At 40.5% G+C, this 13,333-nt stretch overlaps 1 protein-coding gene across 1 annotated transcript in view; it reads right to left on the bottom strand.

The window, feature by feature from the left end:
* LOC117394695 (potassium voltage-gated channel subfamily H member 2-like) overlaps positions 1-13,333 on the bottom strand; it is a 151,289-nt gene that overhangs the window by 79,443 nt on the left and 58,513 nt on the right. The window contains exons 3-5 of the mRNA XM_033993152.3: positions 6,520-6,681; positions 5,498-5,914; positions 4,881-5,095 (exon numbers count right to left, since the gene is read on the bottom strand). Of these exons, the coding sequence (XP_033849043.1) occupies positions 4,881-5,095; positions 5,498-5,914; positions 6,520-6,681 (794 nt within the window). The remainder of the gene's footprint in view (positions 1-4,880; positions 5,096-5,497; positions 5,915-6,519; positions 6,682-13,333) is intronic.

Genomic DNA, 13,333 nt, shown 5'->3' with positions numbered 1-13,333 from the left:
ACGTTAATTAAATTAACATGTGTTATTTTTATTACTTTAATTTAATTTACTTAGGGGTATATGTAAATGGGCCAGTCGCAGTTCAAACATACCGCAGTCATTTTCGTTACGACAATTAGCAAAGTACATATATATAATGTATGAGCTGCTGCACTGTCCTTGCACTACTGCACTACTAATATGTAATCGTAGATATCACTTGTTGCAATCCTAACTGGCTGCATCCTTGTTCATATTGTATTTTAGCAGAATAATTTGCACTTACTGTAAACTATACTGTATTTAAATATTAATCGTACATTGTAACCCTGTATAGTACTGCCCTGTAACACCTGCAAATCACCTTGGATAAGGTGGCTGCCAAATAAACAAATATTATTATTACTATTATATTGTTGTCAGTCAGAATAAAATAATAAGATTCTACTGTTGCTGGGGGCTTAATGGAACCCCATGCCATCTGTCTTTTTTCTGCTTCCCCATTTTTTTGTCTACCAGCTGTCACTGACCAGTGGTGACTTCATCCAAGATAAAGGGTGAACAAAACTTCTTCTTCAATTGATTTGCAGTTGGTTTGAATTCTGGTTCCCCTGAGGTTATTAATGCCCCCCCATTGCCACTAGGAGTGCAACAACTTTTAAATACCTTCATGGCCTTTGGGGGGGTATTGTTCAAAAAGAGTGGGCTCCCAAAGTTATAAAACACTTAAGAACATACAAAATAACAAAACACCACAAATGTAGTGCTATCTGCTCAAAACATTGTTCATGTACAACAAAAGGTTTGTTGTATAAGGCATTTATCTTGGATTCCTTACCTAAAAGTAACATTAGTGGTAATTGGCATCAGTGAAACCAGCCATTTGTCCTACACATTCCCCTATGGGCAAATCAGTGGAAAATGTACCTTGCAAGTAAATACATAGCACGGGCAATATGCCCACAGTAGAAAACCTGTAATGTAAAAAGAGAGCTGCTTAATTGCTCTGTGAATTTGTGTATAACAGAGGTTTTGTAGAATTAAGATCCAAAATGATATCTTGGCTGTTTCTTCCTATGAAAAGGACATTGTAAATGGAGAGCATAAGACAGGTAATTTGAGGCTTTTGACTACAGAGTTTGCTCTTTAGTTGAATAGTCAGATGTTCGCTCTTGAACTGAGAACTTAGTGGTTCGCATCCAGCCCTTGCCTCTCACTTCAATGTAATGGGCTGAGATGCCAAGCCATTACAAAATGCAGCATAACAAGAAAGAAATGAGTAGCATTGAAACTAATATAGAACAAGGAGGCAGAATGAGACATTTAAAGACTTGACTCCTGTGAGGCGCTGTCCCAGAGCAATGCAGGTCTGTGCTATTCTCGAAGCGGACTTTGAAATGTTTGCTTCTCTAAACACTGTAATGATTTACACTGAATAGCCAGTGACTTAGTAACCACAGCATATTTACACAAATGTTATTAATAGATCTTTGCATGGCTGAGCATCAGTTTAGGCTTCATGTTCTATGTATTTTTCAGCATTCTCTGTTTACTCTTGTTGTTGCGACCAGTCGCCCTGGAAACCAGATTATTTCTTTATAATAATTAACCCTTACTCTGCCAGCAAAGCCAAAAGATTATATTTTCTTTGCAAGGAAATTGTGAAATGCTAAACATTTTGCCTAGGTCATAAGCTGTAACCAGTTTAGGGAGCCACTGTATCACCAAAATTGGATGTCTAGTGGCTCCACTGTGCTTGTTATGGTAGAAAACACACAGTGGCCATATAAAAATAAGCTTCTATGTTCAAATATGTGTGACACCAGCAAAATGTACCGCAAATAGGATGCCTGTGTTCCTGTTTGTATGACGGTAAAAACAGCACTTTACATTGTTCCATTAAGGTCTTTGATCAAGCCTTTAACAAACACACTACACCAAACTGATATTATAATCTAAGAGAAAATTCCAGTGCAGTGATAACATTCAGATCTGCAGCAACTGGAGACTGTGTGTGTTTCAGTAAGTTTCAGAAACAGTACCTGCCAAATTCTGATCACGTTAGGAAATTTCGTCTATGTGTCTGCTGCACTGTCTTGCGGTGCAACAGCATACTCTACCAGTTTAGGGCGTGTTGTTTGAGTGAGTTGTTTGCATTGCATCTATGCGGCTATCCAATCATGTTAACCTGCAGTCATATGATGCGGTATTCGTCATGTGTTTTTCTTGGTGCGTGCGCCGGTGCGTCCCGTTTTACTGAAGAAGTGTCATGATGGCTGGTGTTGTTGACGAGCCTGTGACTAAAAAGCAAAAAAGACAAGTACCGAACGCAGGTCAAGTCATCCATGGTCAAGTCATCCAATTAGGATTAGGGTTATAATTAGGATTTCACTGACATTTCGTGGACCTGTTTAAACATTAAATACACCTTATATTTCAGAGCACTATAAAAGCCTAAAAATAGTGGTACTTGCTTCCTTACTAAAACAGAGTGCTGTCTGCATCTACTGAATTGGTTGGAAGTGTAAGGCAAAGCTTTGCCAGGTTATATAGATGTGGAAATCGATTAGAAACAATCCCAAAACTCGGTTACCCAAAGGTGTCTGGCATTCTTTAATAAAGTCCATATGCAACACGTTCGTTGTCATATTATTTGTCCCATCCAGGAATTTATTTTATCAGTACCGAGTCAAAACAAAGAAAACGTGCCTATTCAGGTCTAAAATTCTAACTGCGTTTACAAAGTAAACAGCAGGTGTTTGAACCGAGGCAGCTGTGCTTGATTGTACCTGTAGTGCTGATTTAACTTGGGTACAACCAACACAGGAATACTTTTTTGTCTGTGCTGACTTTCCAAATTGTTTTCTGAAAGCTGTTGTTTGTTTTACGTTCTGTTCAGCAGCCTCTGTAGTAGCCTTTTATCTAATGTGTGATTCTGAAGTTATAGCGATCGATGGTATTTTCTTTAAGTCACATTACAAGATGTGCAAAACAATTACCTCCATCTGCATGTACAGTTTATTTGGGAAATGTCTTGACACGATCCTCAGCCGAAATATACTTGTTTTGTCATCCATTTTTGTTATTTTACATCTAATGCTGAAAAGTAGATTTTAGCAACCTAAATCAAAACAATGCAGCACTGACTTTGTCCCACCTGCTACGTACAATACAGCAGGTCACAGAAAAGCCAGTACAGATGCACTGATAGGCTGATTAAATCTTGTTGCCATCTGAACAGTAAACAAGAAAGTTAACCGCCTTGGAGTAAGTTTTTGTTTTTGCCTAAGTGCAATGCACACAGGAAGGCAAAGGAATAAAAAAAGCCTATCTACAGAAGAAAGATACGTAGTTTGTGTCGCTTGCTTTGTGCAATAGTTCATGAGGTTTCTTTCCTCCGCTCACCAACTGAAAGTGTCTGGATTTTTCAATCTTGCTGTCTGGTCACCCCAGTAAAAGATGAGTGGGTAAAGTCTCCACTATCATAATAACGATTATGTACTTTAGACCCCAAATAAATACTGCAACTGTGTCCAACAACCTTATCACAGTATACTGTGGTAACATTGCCCAGTAATGATAACATTTACCTTGATGTTTGTTTTTTCCACAATTCGTACAGTTGCCCCGTTTGTCATGTTGTTTTTTTTGTTTTATTTTGTTTTTTAGCATGCTTTCACTAAGCTTTCCTACACCTTCATAAAGGGCATGCCACCATTATATACTACGAACAGAGGAGATTAAAAGCTGCTCTTTTCATCATAAGATGGTCCTTGCTCATGGTCTTATATCCCCCTGTATGCATGAAACGTACCACTGAACCTTCTGTAAAGCTCTTGTAGTTCTTGTAATGGAAACATATTGTTGTCTGTGTTCTATTCTTACGTTGATAATATTTTATATAACAGATTGTATGCTTATGCTATTTTAATACATTACCTAACTTTTTTTTCCACATGGCTGCTAAATCTATTTTGAATGAACACCCAGTAATTCACTATGGCAACTGGCAATCCAGAGTGAAAAACAAAGATGAAAACACGAAAACCCTGAGAACAAAACCAAAGCATTCACCCCCTGAAGACAGACCGGCTTGTGACGAAGTCATTGGTAAGTTAAGACCATCAACAGACTAAGCAAGGCAAACTAATAGCTGTTTTGTAGTCTAATGTAGACACTATCTAAACATACTGTTTAGTAGGTGCTTAAGACTTTCTACCCGTTTACACTAAGCACTTTTAAGGAGGCATTGATGCAGCTTCATGGTTGTTGTTTTTTGTGTAAACGCATTCGCCTTTGATCCAGTCCTAAATCTTTTTTTTTTCTACAATTTGAAAATATATTAAAACCTTTGGCTGCAATTTGATTTGCAGGACTTTATTGTAAAAAAAAAAAAAGTTTGTTGTAAAAAGTAAATAAAAATAAAACTACCAGTGAGCCATTTTCATGCAATCCTCTCTAAATCTGATCAGCACAGCAGAAAGAATCCATTCAGCCACCCTCAAGTGCAAGCTTTATGATGTACCTCCTGTGTATCCACAGATCCACTGAAGCAGAACTAGAAGTTACACAACCCCTCAATGTGAAACCTAACTAGGTGCAAAAACATTTCTCTTCTTGGTTTCACTTTTTTATGAACAAAGAGGAACAAACTTTTATAACAGCAGTAACCTCATCATGCCTGAAAGTTTTCTGGCATTGACAACATTGATTTGGCACAACATAGTTATCACTGAAGTTCTACTGCTGCTGCAACAGTAGGACCAATTATTTAATGACAGAACCCCAGTGTCACTGCAGTGTACATTCGGTGATAAACGCACTATCAGCCTCAACCAGCTTCCTGTTTTATATTCTACCTCATACCAACAACAGCAGTAAGCTGCCCACAAGGCCTGTACCTGTGTGACCTTCTCAGTGACGTTGTGTGTGCGGTCCTTCAGCTTGCACGGTGCGATGATCTCCTTGTCCGTGGACGGGGAGGCTATGAATGGATCCCCCTTAAAATCCACGAAGTTCAGGGTGATCTGCGGTATCCTGCTGATGGTGTGGTAGCGCATCAGGTCAGAGTCCGAGGTGGAGTTCAGAAGGGTGCTTTTGATGTGATTCATTCCATCTGTGGAGAAGCAGATCTCTTAAATCCCTCACACCTGACCACATAAGAACAGAAGAACTTTATGAACGAGAGGAGGGCATTCAGACCATCAGGATCATCTGGTTCCTAGTAGCAGATTGATCTCAAGACTTAAAGGACCTCAGTGATTCAGCATCAACAACATGGCTAGGTAACCCATTCTATACCCTCACCTTGCTCTATGTAAAGAAGTCTCTTCTACCATCTCTGTCCAAAGTTTATCTCCACTTAATGTTCTCTGGTCTTAGTTTCTATGTTTCTCTTAAAGTATTGGTTTGAGTTAACTTTGTCAACACCTTTTAAGAGCCCCCCACCCTTAAGTCCCACCATCTGCAGACCACCACCCCCTCCCTCCTGTTATCCCCTGCCCCCCTCCCTCTGTACCTGTGCTGGCATGGCGATTGCAGAATTTCTTGTCAAAGTCGGTCTTCAGCGCCTCAATGTCGTCGACAGAGGAGGCTCGGCGCACGCGGTAGAAGCTCTCGCGGGAGCGGCTGCAGGTCAGGCTGTAGTTGGAGAAGGACATGTCGGGGTTGAGACGGTGTGGCTGGGAGCAGGAGTGGTTCAGGGACTCCAGCACCCCGTCAATGAGCACTCGCTGGTCATCCGGCTGCTGCAGCTCGGAGCTCACCAGGCAGTTCCTCTCCGGAGTGGACAGCAGCTCCCCCATGGCCAGAGACTCACTGCTAGGCTTGGACAAGTCCACCACCACCGCGTCTGGGTCCTCCTGCGGCAGGGACTGCTTACTGGCTGTCAGGGAGCGCAGCATCGGAAAACGCAGCTTGAAGCCTCGCGCCCTGCCTGGACACGGGAGACAGGCGAAGGCATGAGTCAGAGTCTGACTCAGCTTGAGTCAGAGTCTGATGCTTAAAAAGAAAAGCGCTGCATAATGGCTCTAATACACAGTACCAATGTAATGTTTCTCTTTTTATAGATAATCTTAGTGAAACCCCTGTCAGGAAAGCAAGCTCTTTAAATAAGCTCTACAATGCTTGTACTGTCTCAGCGCAACACGGATGACAGTGTACTGTTAAATCAACCTTTAAATAATTTGAATGAAATAAGCATTGTAGTGTTTCTCCATCAACTTCAAGACAAGATAAGAAAGGCACACAACAGCCATCTGGCTGTGCACGGTTTTGTCTATTGTCATGATGGTGTGTTTCCTTATGTACTGTAGTTGTAAATGCTAATTTGGGAGCTGGTACAGTAGAAATACATAACAGTTCAGTATGAATCTGGGTACTTGCACAGAGAGAGAGAGAGAGAGAGAGAGAGAGAGAGAGAGAGAGAGAGAGAGAGAGAGAGAGAGAGAGAGAGAGAGAGAGAGAGAGAGAGAGTATACTGTATCTGGTACCTTTTGTACTGTACCCTGCCCACTGGAGAAACTACAGTAATAATGTTACCTGCTGGGAACCAGTTAGAGGGGACTTTGTGATTGACATCCCTCTCAGGAGAGTGCAGCAGCTCGTTCTCTGTCATGGCTTCAAAGTTCAGGATGAACATTATCACTGTGCCATCTTCATTCTTCACCGGGGCCACGTCTACCTGACACAGGAACCACACACCTGAGGGGCGAAAACGACAACACCATCAGAGAACAAAATAACAGCAAGGGCACCACGTTACAGCATGTCAGACAGCAGCAGGAAACGAGGATCACAAGAGCTTCCAACCTTCTTACTCTGCACGGTCCTATAATCCTGGGAAACTGTAGCCTGCTGCTCAGACTATTGTGTCTGGTAACCAGCGACATCAATAGGTACCGACAGTGGCAGCACAACTGCTGTGAGCTCATCCTTACTTTACATCTTTATTTTATTATATGAATGGCTGTAGTTTATATGCATAATGTTGTAGATGGTCATTATGGTCCTTTCAAATAAAAACAAATAAAATAAAATAAAAAACTTTAAAAAAATATCAAATAACAAAACTCAGTAGTTTAGAAAATCAAGTTTGTGTCTGTACAAATGTATTGTACAACTGTATGCAAATTGTATATTTTGTATTCATCGCTGCAGACTTTTCTAGTTTCAAAAAAAAAAAAAAAAAAAGGTTTGAGAGAGCCCTGTTGTCACTTTTCTTTCAGTTAAAAGAGTGTAGAGTCTAAAAGCCAGACTGTATCTACTATACCGGCTCTGGACATCCTCTGATGTTGACCTGTTCCTATCCATATATAACGTTAGCATAACAGAAGCAGAAGTGTTAAAGGGACTAGGAGCTCTTAAAATAAACAAATCCCCTGGGCCGGATGAGATCTTCCCAATTGTACTCAAAGAAATGAAAGAAGTTATTTACAAACCGCAAACCAAGATCATGCAACAGTCTCTTGACACCGGTTGTACTGACAGACTGGAAAATTGCAAACATAATACCGATCCACAAAAAGGGAGACAAAACCAAACCAGGTAACTACAGACCAATAAGCCTGACTTCTAGTATATGGAAACTATAATAAGATCCAAAATGGAATAAAACCTATATGGTAACAGTATCCTGGGAGACAGTCCGCATGGTTTTAGGAAAGGGAGATTGTGTCTAACTAAGATACTATTATTATTATTATTATTATTATTATTATTATTATTATTATTATTATTATTATTATTATAAAGTAGCAATACTTTATATAACACATTATGAATTATTAACCACAATTAACCACAAAATATACACCTGTGAGTGTACTGAAATTAGCTAGCTGCTTAAAAAAAAAATAATAATAATAATAGTAAGAGTGAATTACTATTTAAATAGCCATTGAATTGCCTATATTTAAATAGTTGAATAAGTCTTATCAGTTATTTAACAATGTGTCCCGGTTTTGAGCTTTGAAAATCTGGTCACCCTAGCCTTGCACCATTTTCTTTCTCAGGCGTATAAATCAATCAATTGCTGGAAACTAAATGCCACTTCCCAAGATGGAAAGTTTGGTTAAAGCGGATTTGTCTGAATGAGATAATCTCAATCCCTGAAATAAGAGTGTCCAGCACCATGTCTTCTGAACTCTCACTGCCATCCAGATCTCAGAGTCTACTCCCATAGCATGCCATAGCCCATACATCTATATAGCGCCCACTACGATATTCTACTGCACTAGGATCTTATAACCCATGCATTTACAGTGCCTATAGAAAGTCTACACCCCCTTTCAAAATGTTCACCTTTTGTTGCCTTATAGCCTGGAATTAAGATGCATTCATTTTTTTTTTTTCATTGATCTAGACACCCTACCCCACAACTTCCGAGTGAAAAAAATATTCTAGAAATTTGTAGACAATTAATTTAAAAATAAAAATTGAAATAGCTTGGTTGGATAAGTGTCCACCCCCCTTGTAATAGCAATCCTAAATTAGCTCAGGTGTAATCAATCGCCTTCAAAATCACACACCAAGTTAAGTGGCCTCCACCTGTGTTAAATTGTAGTGATTCACATGATTTCAGGATAAATTCAGCAGTTCCTGTAGGTTCCCTCTGCTGGGTAGTGCATTTCAAAGCAAAGACTCAACCATGAGCACCAAGGAGCTTTCAAAAGAACTCCGGGACAAAGTTGTTGAAAGGCACAGATCAGGGGATGGGTATAAAAAAATATCAAAGGCCTTGAATATCCCTTGGAGCACGGTCAAGATGATTATCAAGAAGCGGTAGGTGTATGGCACCAACAAGAGCCTGCCTAGATCAGGCCGTCCCTCCAAACTGGATGACCGAGCAAGAAGGAGACTGATCAGAAAGGCTACCAAGAGGTCAATGGCAACATTGCAAGAGCTACAGACTTTTATGGCCAAGACTGGTCAAAGTGTGTATGTGACAACAATATCCCAAGCACTCCACAAATCTGGCCTGTACTTTACTCAAGAAAGACCACCTTGAATCCAGTTTGAAGTATGCAAAAAAAAACACTCAGGAGATTCTGTAGCCATGTGGCAAAAAGTTTTGTGGTCTGACAAAACTAAAATTGAACTTTTTGGCCTAAATGCAAAGCGTTATGTTTGGCGCAAACCCAACACAGTGCATCACCCAAAGAACACCATCCCTCCTGTGAAGCACGGTGGTGGCAGCATCATGTTATGAGGATGTTTCTCATCGGCAGGGACTGGGGCACTTGTCAGGATAGAAGGGAAAATGAATGGAGCAAAGTACAGTGAAGTCCTTGAGGAAAACCTGCTGCCCTCTGTAAGAAAGCTGAAACTGGGACGGAAGTTCACCTTTCAGCATGACAACGACCCAAAGCACACAGTCAAATCTACACTGGAGTGGCTAAGGAACAAAAAGGTAAATGTCCTTGAGTGGCCCAGTCAGAGCCCCGACCTAAATCCAATCGAAAATTTGTGGCATCACTTGAAGATTGCTGTCCATCAACTCTCCCCAAGGAACTTGACAGAGCTTGAACAGTTTTGTAAAGAAGAATGGTCAAATATTGCCAAATCTAGGTGTGCAAAGTTGGTAAAGACCTATCCCAACAGACTCACAGCTGTAATTGCTGCCAAAGGTGCTTCCACCAAGTATTAACTCAGGGGGGTGGATCCTTATCCAATTATGATCTTTCAGTTTTGTATTTTTAATATATAATTTTTTTTCTCAATAAAAACTTTTTCCCCTTAAAAGTGTGGCGTATGGTGTGGCGTATGGTCGTATAAGTGGAAAAAATCCTCATTTAAATGCATGAAACTCTGAGGCACTGACACAACAAAATGTGAAAAAAGTTCAAGGGGGTGTAGACTTTCTATAGGCACTGTATATAGTGCTCAATCTCAGATTCCGCTGTCATAGCATGCAACACAACATACTGTACATTTATATATCACCCTATCTGAGAATCCAATTGGGAAACAGAAAATACGGTGGGGTATCACTCATGTTTACTGTTTCACTGGTATTTTGTAATCTGGAGAATATAAATAAAGCTTATTAAAGGAATCTAAAAAGTATGTATTTGTATTTGGGCAGCAGTGTGGAGTAGTGGTTAGGGCTCCAGACTCCTGACCGGAGGGTCGTGGGTTCAATCCCAGGTGGGGGACACTGCTGCTGTACCCTTGAGCAAGGTACTTTACCTAGATTGCTCCAGTAAAAACCCAACTGTATAAATGGGTAATTGTATGTAAAAAATAATGTAACTGTATGCAAAAATAATGTGATATCTTGTAACAACTGTAAGTCGCCCTGGATAAGGGCGTCTGCTAAGAAATAAATAATAATAATAATAATAATTTGAAATAATTTGTTTATAAAGGAAGTTTATCGTTAATGTGGAAATTAAGACAAATGTTTGCTTGACTACAGTTCCTTGATACAGTGAAACAACAGTGGGACCTGTTTAACATCTCTTACAAGTTTAAAATAAAATAAAATGTTTTATCTTAGGCTATGATAATATTGATACAAATGCCAAGCATGGTATAACGTGGTAAAGCTTTGAAGAATGCTAAAGCATGGTAAAACTTATCCAAGCATGCTAAAGCTTTGTGAAGAATGCTAAAGCATGGTAAAACGTATTCAAGCATGGTAAAGTATGAAGCATACAGATTGCATCTCGCTGTGCGGGAATGTTTCTGTTGGGGTTCCCCTCTGCAGGGATCCCTGGCTTTGTCCTAAAGAGAATTTCCTGCAAACAGAGACAGCAGCTTCCTGCAGCTCTGCTCCTGTCTTAGCTGACACCACACAAACACATCCATTTCATCACACAAGCACAACCCGTTGGAATAAATTGGCATCTCAGCCCACTGAATTGAAAGAAAAGGCAAGGGCAGGACACGAACCACTAACCTCAGAGTTCAAGTCGAACGTCTTAACCATTCAACTAAAGAGCAAACTCTATAGTCAAGAGGGAAGTGTGTGTCTTTATGCTGATGTCAGTATGAATAACTCATCAGCCCCTAGGAAGAAATCCATTACACCGTACTTTGCTGAAAACCAGCTCCCAGCACTGCTAATACTGGCCAACACTGCATTCATAAGAATAGAAGAACTTAAAATAATTCACAAACGAGAGGAGTTCGGCCCAATCCTTGTGTCTTTAAGAATCCCAATGACTCAGCATCAAGAACATAGCTAGGTAACCCATTCCATGCTCTCACCACATTCTGTTTAAAAAACACTCCACTTAGTTTCCAGCTCCGTTAAATTTGTCATCTCCTTTTAAGATTTTAAATACTTCAATCAAGCTCTATTATTTAAGCCAAATAGATTCAGTGTGTTACTTTGCCACAGACAACACTCAACCTTTTCCTTCTAAATGTTTACTATAACAAAAGCATAGCATAGTGTATTAAATCATAGGTTAAGCTTTGTAATGAATAGAGAGGTATGGTAAAGCATATTAATAAACATGGCAAACCATAGTATAACCATGGGAAAGCCAAGGTAAAACTGCCAAAAATACCTTGCAAAAATAGTGGTAAACTTTGATAAAGGTCATTCCATCAACCCCTCACCTCCTCACATGTTCATGCACTCCCTCCACCTCTCAACTCCTCACCTGCCACTGCTTTAGTGTGTGACTCTCCGGTTCACTCCTGACTGCGTTGAAAATGAGACAGGGAAGGTTCTGTACATAAACTAAACTGCGATCCGTCCTGCTTGCACGGCCTCCCACCGAGGAAACTAAATGCTTTTTTTGTTTGTTTTACTGGAGAAGGCAGAAGAGGGATTATTGTTGAGCCCCTGAGTAATTACAAATAGAGCGGAAAGTCCGATAAAGCAGAACCAGTTTTTCTCTCTCTCCCTTTCTCTTCCACTCAGGCAGAGGGGTGCCATCCAATTAAATAGAAAGTACACCTTGTTAAGGCTTAAAATTAAAAAATATTTTAAAAAAACGTAACCAGTAAATTGTAACAGATGACGTTGAGAACATAAGTACCAATCTGGTGTTATGTATACTAATGGCAATACCAAATGTTTAGATCACTCCAGAAAGGTTTCAATGGACAGACATGTGTGATATAACCCCCTGGAGAAACAGGACAATGCAAGCCACGTGAAGACCATAGATCCCTGTCAAGATTAGCTGCTGTTAATTACATCACTGTTTCACAAAGCCCTGTAACATTTCAAATGCACACAGTACGATGTGGATTTTAACAATGTCACTCAAACAATACCTGTTAGCCTGTGTATTACTCCATGTAGTGGCCGGAGTGTTAGCCCTGTGTATTACTCCAGCCCAAGTCATGAATTGCAAATCTATAGACACAAAGGGGCTTTGTGGGTTTTCAGCTCAGAAACTCACAAAACTGGCTTTAGGTCTTAGATTTACAACATTTATACAGATATGTGGAGTGGAAGTGTAATTAAATGTTGTGTAAAGTATAACTAAAAACAGACCTGACTGACTACTGCTTTGATTATGCTTACAAATCCCTAATCGTCAACTATTTGTATATAAACGATCAATTTACCATAGATTATAAACTTGCAACTTGATTTTTTGATCACATCATTTTTTTTAAATGGCATGTGGCTGGTTTTAAGAAACTCCCAATGATCTGTCAATGGTCTTTAACACTCTATCACCCATCCCCTGAGCTCACCAGTGCTGTTAGCTGAACAGTCATCTCTAACTTCCACCAACTCTGTAACCTGAACATCTCTGACACTCCATTCTAACCTCCAGCAGTGCCACCTTGCTGAATTATCCTTCAACGCAGAACCTGTAAGTGCAATGAGCCCCAGCCCCAGGCAGTTACTCTAACGAGGACCAGCCTGGCTGCACCGGGGTTAAAAGCAGACTGCGAGCACCTCTGGTATTCATATCTAAATATGGGAATGACTAGCAGACAGGGAGAAGTGTTACACTGTGTTCTCACATCGCATCAGGGAGCAGCATGGACAGAGCATCCTCTACACAGCAACACGGGCAAATCCTTACATATTGACAGTGCTGTGCTAATTGTTTCTGTAGAAGAAATACTGTACACGCTGCGGCTGTACAGCCGGCAGGCCCCCCCCTTGCCCCTCCCGGACTTCAGACTGGTTAATTGCAGGGGTCTCATACTCTCGACTCTGCTGGGTAGCACTTTGCAATTACCGTGTTTACACTATCTGTAACAGAGGCTGAAGAGCGCAGCTGCACAGAGTCAGATAGGAACAAGCTGCTGTCTGATCTGCTCTCAGGCTGAGATCCACAGCAGTGACTTCCAGTAAATAGTTCTCTGTAATTGACACGACAGCATTCACCGCAGTACCGCTCGCCCAGTTAAACTATACTGTAAATGGCTTACT

The sequence above is a fragment of the Acipenser ruthenus genome, chromosome 3 (assembly GCF_902713425.1).
Source record: "Acipenser ruthenus chromosome 3, fAciRut3.2 maternal haplotype, whole genome shotgun sequence".
Lineage (NCBI taxonomy): Eukaryota > Metazoa > Chordata > Actinopteri > Acipenseriformes > Acipenseridae > Acipenser > Acipenser ruthenus.
This window is presented reverse-complemented; position numbering and strand designations above follow the sequence as displayed.